The sequence below is a fragment of the Hoplias malabaricus genome, chromosome 9 (assembly GCF_029633855.1).
Source record: "Hoplias malabaricus isolate fHopMal1 chromosome 9, fHopMal1.hap1, whole genome shotgun sequence".
In the NCBI taxonomy this organism is placed as follows: domain Eukaryota; kingdom Metazoa; phylum Chordata; class Actinopteri; order Characiformes; family Erythrinidae; genus Hoplias; species Hoplias malabaricus.
In genome coordinates this window covers 30,965,267-30,972,999 of record NC_089808.1, presented here as the reverse complement: position 1 = coordinate 30,972,999, position 7,733 = coordinate 30,965,267, and the positions used below count along the sequence as shown (strand labels likewise).

Below are 7,733 nucleotides of genomic sequence, written 5' to 3'. Positions count from 1 at the left end.
TTATGAAATGCATAGGACCTCATAATATGTAAGAAAAAAAAACACTTTATATAGCACTGACCAACTGGGTAACATCCTATTTGACCTCCTTGCACACCACACTGCTGCAAAAGAGGGCATTCAGCAGCACTGCAGGTGACAAATGGGGGATCACACTTGCACAGCAGATCACAGTCTGTAGTGTAGAACTCCTCCCCAGGCTGAATTACATAGACAGGGGATATATCAGAAATTGTTATACTAACACTCACTTACTGAGTTAAAAAAATCATTGTAAATAAAATCTGTATGCACAGGAACAAAAAAAAAAATTAACTGTAACATGTCCACATTCACCTTGTAATACTGTCCACTATATTTACAGCCACATGTATCTTGTTTCACACACTTGTCCCCACTGAGTATGTAGCCAGGGTCACACATGCATCCCTCAGAGCAGGGTCCATTGCACTGACTGGGTAGCGGAGAGGAACAAGAGGGTTGGCAAGGGGAGACGCAGGAGTCATAGTGGCTGTTGGGTGGACAATTCAGAGCTAAAAAATAAAAACATAATAAACTGTCAATATAGGAGTCCCACTAATTTAATTATAAAAGCTACAGGGAGAAATTTCTAAAACACTTCTTTGTGTAAGACATAAAAAGTGTTGTTGGATGGGAGGGAAAGACCAAAATCTGTTGATTTTATGTTTTTTCTTAGACTTACGGCAGAAGGTGCTGTTTCTCCAGGCATCGATCTTCACACCACGGTCCTGGCACTCGTTGACATAGGCCTCAATCGCCTCACACAAGGCAGAATGAGGTCCTCCCAGCGCACACAAATCAAACACACAGTTTTTGAAGAACTTCTACAAGAACAAAACAAACACAAACATAAAACTGTGTTCAAAGAGAGATGACAATGGTAATGTTAAACTGCAAACCTTAAAATCTAAATTAGAAGTCATTTAGTCTGATTAACTCACATTCGGATTGACTTTTGGGTGACACGCAGCAAATGGACCTTTGCTGTCCAGGATGATACCACAGTACGCTGGACTCTCATAAAGCTCCTCTTCAGTTTCTGTGCAGCCAGGGTTCGGGTCCACTGGACTCTTATTGCAGCTGGAGACAAAAGAAGAACAGCGCTCAGTATCTTTAAATGTCTAAATGGGGTAGGACCAGTGTATTTATCAGATCTGGTACAGAGATATGTGTCGAGCAGAGCTCTCAGATCTTTAGGAACTAGTCAGTTAGTCCTGCCTCAGGTGAAAACTAAACATGGAGAGGCAGTGTTTAGCTGCTATGCCGCTCATAAATGGAACCAGCTGACTGAGAATATTAGAAGAGCCCCGACTTAAGACACTTTAAAATCAAGGCTTAAAGCATTCCTGTTTGAACAGGCTTACAGCTCAGTTTAAATTATTCTGCACTTTTCTGTAACTGCATTTTATTTCTTTTGTTTTATTGTATCATATTAAATTGTTTTAATCATTTTTAATCATTTTACTCTTTTTATGTAATTGTTTTATTGGAATTTTATGATTTTATTCTGGCTTTTAATTTAACTGTTTCTTTTTTTCTGTAAACACTTTGAATTGCTTCTGTATGAAAGGTGCTCTATAAATAAACTTGCCTTGCCTTGCCTTTAACCCACACGTACAGTTACAGGAGGGAATGAGGGAAGATGAGTTCAACATTGAATATGAGTATTACCAGCCTATACAACACAACACATCATCAGTGACTCACTCAGGGTCTGTGTTCCAGCTGTTGCCAAACTCAGTTGGACCGCTGACCAGTTCACCAGAAGGAGTGCGGAAGTCGTCCATGGCATTGCCATTATAGTCACCACACAGGCCACACAGCTTATTCTGATAGCTGCATTAAGACAAAACACACACTCCTTTAATGATTCTCCTGTTGTCAGTTAACTAAATTGTAAAATGCTAAACTGAATCTTAATATGTCACTCACTCTTTGATGACTTTGATGTCCATGTAGTGATTTCCATCATAACGAACAGTCACACCAAAGCTCATGGCCACTGTGTACAGTGTTCCAGATTTGAAGACGTCTACCCCAAGAGCCGGACTCAAGGGAATGTTCACATTGGTACCATTCAGCTGTGCACAGACAGAGAACAGTACTCGTAACATTGCTGCAGAATATATCTTTCATTTCACTTTCTACACTTGTTATCCCTTTGCTCTCTCACCTGCACAATTCCTCCTTTCAAGACGGACACCTTCACTCCCAGAACGTGGACGTGGACAGCACTCACAAAGCTGACAGTAGGGATGTTATAGCGATTCTCATTCTCAGCATAAACAGCAAAGTAAGGAACGGCTGTGCTGTTGCATGGTTCAGAAATCAAGTAGGTGCAGGTGCCCATGAAGTCATAACTGCGCTTGTCAAAAGTGGTGTAGTGAGGGTCACCAGAAGCAATGCAGGTAGAGGAATCTGTAGGTACATAAAAAATCAATAGTTTATTGAAGATATAAAAAAGCAGACAATGTTTAACCTTTAGTAACTCAAACAGGATGTGAAATATTGCAGCACCATAGGGGTAAATTGATTAACAACTGCAGTATCATTTAAGGTTTCCACACCTTTAGGATAGCAGCCATGGATTCCGCCCACTTCCCGACACTCCTCTGTGGGGTCACAGGTGTTGTCCACGCAGTTCAGGGTGTAATTACCAGCACAGCGACACAGCTTGGAGCAGCCATTCCCAAGGACAATCTCTCCAGGCTGAAATAAAAAAATATATATATTAAATGTGCACTGAAAGTAAATCTGTCTTATTTAAATAGTTATTTCAATGCACCTCATAGTAGTTGTTGTTATCATCCAGACATCCACACTGTTCAATGGGAACACAGCGTCTTCCTCTGAACACAAAACCTGGCTTGCAGAAACAGCCACTGATACAGGAACCAGTGCAGTTGGTGGAGGGGTCCTTACAGCTGGGAATGCAGGCGGGACCACATTCTATATACTCCGCATTATCAGGGCATTTCACTGTGTGGAGAAAGCATGGATGTTATTTATATATTTTTGCATTGCTTAAACATTCAACTGTGAACTGTTTTATTTTTACCTGGTGTTGTTGGAGTGGTGGCTGTTGAAGGCTCAGTGGTGGTTGTTGACTGGGGTGTGGTAGGTGAGTGTGTAGAGGGTTTAGGTGTGGCAGTTGTTGTTACAGCTAAAGTAAAAACACATGATGAACGCAGTAGATGAGTAGTTTTAAAACAAACACAACATGCACAACAAGGTACTCAGAAGACATATCAGATCATCTTACCCTCACAAGTTGTAATACAGACACTGTCTATAGCAATATCCGTCTGTTCTGTCTCTCCATATGTGCCAACAATCACAAACTGAAATGAAAATCATAACTACTATAAACAAATATAAAGTGAAAGTAACAAAGCACCGTTGATGTAAACCAACAACTACTTGTCTTGGTTTATGGCATGTGTTGTGCAGGCAAGACATGAGCTAAATGCCATTAGTCTGACATGACTTGGGTCATGACAAATGGACTTGGTTCACAATACACCTGAAATGTTGCCCATATAATGGGAACCTGTGGCTAAGTAGAAGGAGAAAACTCAAAGGTCAAATGTGGGCCATAAAAAATCTGCAATTCAGATGTGGGCCACTTTTGGCTATTCATTGCTATCTGGAGACCCACAGGCCAGTTTCAATCATTTCAACTTGAAGCAGAATTTCCACAATATATAATTGAAAATAGGATAAATATAGGCTACTGCTACTGAACTAGTGCTAGCATCATTTATCCATGTTTAGCCAGGTTACTAACATTTAAATTTAATTCTTAATTATCAAATAATAAGGCTGCATTTCAAATGTGTCAATTCTCCCAATGCAGGGCACAAGGTAGGCTTATACAAGGAAAAAAACTAATAAAATATTTAGTTTCACTGTGAAACAAAGTTCTAGAGGTCCAGCTAAACAACCTTTGGAACTGGCATATGTGAATATAAAATAAAGCTCTGGAGCCTTTTAAAAGAAATAAATAAATAATAATAATAACAATAATAATAATAATAAAATCATTTAGAGAATGTATGAAAAATATCAGTCTTATACATAAGTAACTGCTAGGGTGACCCGGGGGGGGGCTGGGGGGGGGGGTTGATGAGCTCTCGTCCCTCGCTGCCTTTGTATGCTTAGCTGAACCTGTGTGCTACACCTTTAATTGCTACACATGGAAAACATGGGAATTTCTTTTTAATTAATCCGAGAACTTACATTTTTACGTTTCGGCATAGCTGCTCGAGCTGACGGTAGGTACATGAGCTTTGCCTGACGTAAACAAGGCCTACTGATGTGCAGACTGACCAATTAAATGTTTACAGAGAAGGTTATTGACCAATAACGGTAGCTCTACTGTCAAATTCAATCCGAAGATTTTAGGCTACTTCACCACGCCCTCTACTCACTCAAGCGAACCAATCGGAGTAGGGGAGGGCGGGACTAGTTTGTGAACGAAACGCTTCTCGAAGTTCTATGTAAACTCCAGAAAAACAAAATCCTGGACGATTGTGAAATTCCGGCCGGACATTTTTTTAAGTTTAAAAAAGAGGACTTCTAGTCACCCTAGTAACTGATCCACACAGACGTGCTATTCAGTGCTTGCCACGTGTCCTTGTTTACGGTTGACTCATTAGTCTGGCTTTTAGCATTAGTGTACAATGTTTTAAACATATAACATATCCTGATATTTATTTTTAAATGGTAGAATGGTAAATTGTTAAATATTTTCCTCCGGCAAAAATCACAACGCGCACGCACGGAGCAAAAGGAAAGTTGATTCCTGAAAGAGTCAGTTCCTGAGAGTCTTGTAGATTGTAGTAGATTCACTGGTTTCCTGAGTGTGTCTAGAGTCGATTCTCCGAATCTTCAGAAAATTCCTGTTTTGAAAACGTAACACTACGTGGGAGTATTTGCTGCTCTGTTCATGCTGTGATTCCGCGCCGGGGAGGGCTAAACTTAAAGACTTGACCTTGTTTCTCAAATATTTGGCGCTAAGGTTAACTAACGTAATGGTGACCTAGCCTTTGCCACCTGATTGTTGTAAGTTATTTTGCAAATATCGGATTTTTTTTCATGAAATATAATTAGGCCATACCTGAACATCTCCTGTGCCAATATGTTGGACTTCTGCTGGTTTCCAACCTTGGCCTTGATTTCCTTTGACACTAAAAACAGGATTTCCTAGAGCTCCACCTGGGGGTTGTTACAGTCATTTTTAAAATATATTTATAGTTTTCATTAATAAAATTATTGATTTATAGAATACAAATAAAGTGTTGTTTCACAATCACAATCTGTGTGTGAAAAATTGAAACTGCAGACATCAGTTTAACATAATTTTAACAGTATATTCTTACCACTGGTGACAACATGGACTGTAAGCTCCATGTTTGATGCAGTGCCATACAGATAATAATGAAAGTTCAACTGGAGACAGTTAGAAGAGGAAGCTGCTGTGGATGGACTCCAAAGTTGGGCTGAGGCTCCTGGGACACTGGAGAAGGAATCCATCAGCAAGTATAATCCCACTGCATTAAGAGAATTGAAGATACAAGAAAAGTATTGGGTATAAAGATTGCGTCAATAACATACAGAACAGCATTGATTAGCTGGAAGAACTGTTAGCATAGTATTGCAAGTATGAATTATTTTGGGAATCTGGGAATGTCAAAGAAATATGCCTTACAGTCTGGTTTGGAGAAATCATTGTCTGGACCTGTACCAGGGGTATCAGTGGGTCCATTCCAGAACTCCCAGCCCATAATGGATGGATTTGACACCTTGTTGGTCCAACCACAGTAGTCATCCATTTGATCAAAATCGCAACCAGCTATACACTCTGTGCAAAAAAATATAACCCCTATATTAGTCTCACCATATTATTTTTGTACTGTGAATCAGGAATTTAATGAATTCATGTACCAGGGCAGGGGCCCTCTGTGATGTTGATGTTGTCCAAGGCTGTATCACAGAATGAGGTGAACCCACGCATTGCTTCAAACACAATCTGAGAAGATAATAATAATAATAATAATAATAATAATAATGATTATATATATGAAATGTTACAATTTTATTTTTTGTTTTTCATGCCAGTATCATTTATATGAGCAAAAATTATGTTTACTGCTAGAGTGTGTGCAAATGTATACAAATAGAGTGTAAAGTAAGATGTAAACCCTGCAGTTAATGCTGTTTAGTTCCATATCGTTAACTCAACAAAATAAATAAGGTAATCAACAAAAACATTATGTATTTTGGAGCAGTAGATAAATAGATACTTTATTGATCCCGAAGGAAATTTAGCATCATTAGTATCAGTATCAGTATAATTAACGTGTACCATAAAAATTTACTGCTATATGACTGAATGAGTATCACTAAGACTACTGTATAATGTATTACTTTAAAGCTTTGACTTTGGATAGAACATGACATGTCTGTATTCCGATAGCTATTCAGACAGCTGATCTGATGGATGTTACTTCTAATTGTTAAGGATCAGTAAAATATGCATGTTGTCCTTGAATTAGAAACATCTTTCATACTCACTTCAATAGACTCTCCAGCTGGTTTAGGTACAGTAATAGCTGCTCCTAGCCATGATGGACTCTGCATCCCAGATTTCTGCCAAAGCTTTTCTTCTGAGCCAGGCCGCTTAGCCAGTATGGTCAAGGTGTTTCTATCATCAGAACCGTACATGGTGTACTGAAACTGTACACAAATCTGAGCTGATGTATTGCTGATAACAGGACTAAGCAGACGCGCCTTCTGCATATTAGCCACGTTATCAGCCTCGTGGTAGATGTAATATCCAGCTGAGGAGGACACAAATAGGGGTTGTTGAACCAAATATCATGTAAAAGAGACATATCAGATTTGTAGTAATTCCATAATGCGTCATTATGCTAAATATGTTTATTAATTGTTATTTAAAGATGATTAGGATGGATGTATCAAAAAATACATTTCCAAAACATATAAACAGATTTTGAATTATGCAAAATATTACCTTCCCATTTCACCACAAGAATTCCAACTTAAATATAAAATAGTTTTTTTTTTAAGTTGATTAAGGATGTGGATTAAGATTAATTCTGAACAGCATTTTCCTTTCAGTGTTAAAATCATCCCTTAGAATAATGTCCAGAATTAGGGTTCTTGGTGTCTTAAAAAAACAAAAAAGAGCCACACCTCTTTAAAGAAAATTTTGGTTTGTATGTTTAGGTATGTATTTTTATTCACTTTTTTCCAGCGTTGGAACTTACTTCCATCAGGATAGTCTCCACTGGGTCCAGTGCCAGTTGTCGGTGTTGGGCCTTTATGACGAATCCAGTCACTTTCATCTGCTGTGTCTTGTCGGAAGTTACAAAAGGGCTGTGCATTGTTGTTGAAGTCACAGGATGCTATGATGGCTATTTGAGAGCAAAGGTGGGCAGAGGAGAAATATTATCATTTATTCTTTGATGCAGTATACAATATATAATTTAATATCTAAATTCTTAAAGAAGGTGCCGGGATCTCATGATTCAACATTTCAAAGCAACCCACTTTGAGGCCTCAATGTGGACATTATATAACTATTTGCAATATCCTGTTGACTAATTGCCACCATCAAAATGATCAGAGTGTTTCCTCTTCTTTTCCCTTTAAATCTGTAAATCCTCTGTTAATATGTTTTAAATGGA

General features: G+C 38.6%; 1 protein-coding gene and 1 long non-coding RNA gene across 2 annotated transcripts; both read right to left on the bottom strand.

Annotated features, from left to right (window-relative positions):
• Window positions 1-1,949: 1,949 nt before the first annotated feature.
• LOC136706667 (zonadhesin-like) lies at window positions 1,950-2,985 on the bottom strand. Its single transcript, XM_066680262.1, has 5 exons — window positions 2,979-2,985; window positions 2,807-2,883; window positions 2,589-2,730; window positions 2,195-2,439; window positions 1,950-2,102 (listed from the first exon to the last, which is right to left on the bottom strand). Exons 1-5 carry the CDS (start codon window positions 2,983-2,985, stop codon window positions 1,950-1,952), a joined length of 624 nt encoding a protein of 207 aa, XP_066536359.1.
• A 113-nt stretch (window positions 2,986-3,098) lies between these two features.
• On the bottom strand, window positions 3,099-4,313 carry LOC136707577 (uncharacterized). Its single transcript, XR_010804226.1, has 3 exons — window positions 4,261-4,313; window positions 3,284-3,362; window positions 3,099-3,184 (listed from the first exon to the last, which is right to left on the bottom strand). It is a non-coding gene; the product is annotated as an uncharacterized lncRNA (long non-coding RNA).
• Window positions 4,314-7,733: the final 3,420 nt, after the last annotated feature.

What these genes read in the sequence shown, in the direction of transcription:
- LOC136706667 (XM_066680262.1), bottom strand. An exon ending in ATAACAACAACTACTATGAG is followed by an intron (nt 2,731 to 2,806) that starts GTGCATTGAAAT and finishes TTTTTATTTCAG; the next exon opens with CCTGGAGAGATTGTCCTTGG. An exon ending in TGAAAGGAGGAATTGTGCAG is followed by an intron (nt 2,103 to 2,194) that starts GTGAGAGAGCAA and finishes GTCTGTGCACAG; the next exon opens with CTGAATGGTACCAATGTGAA.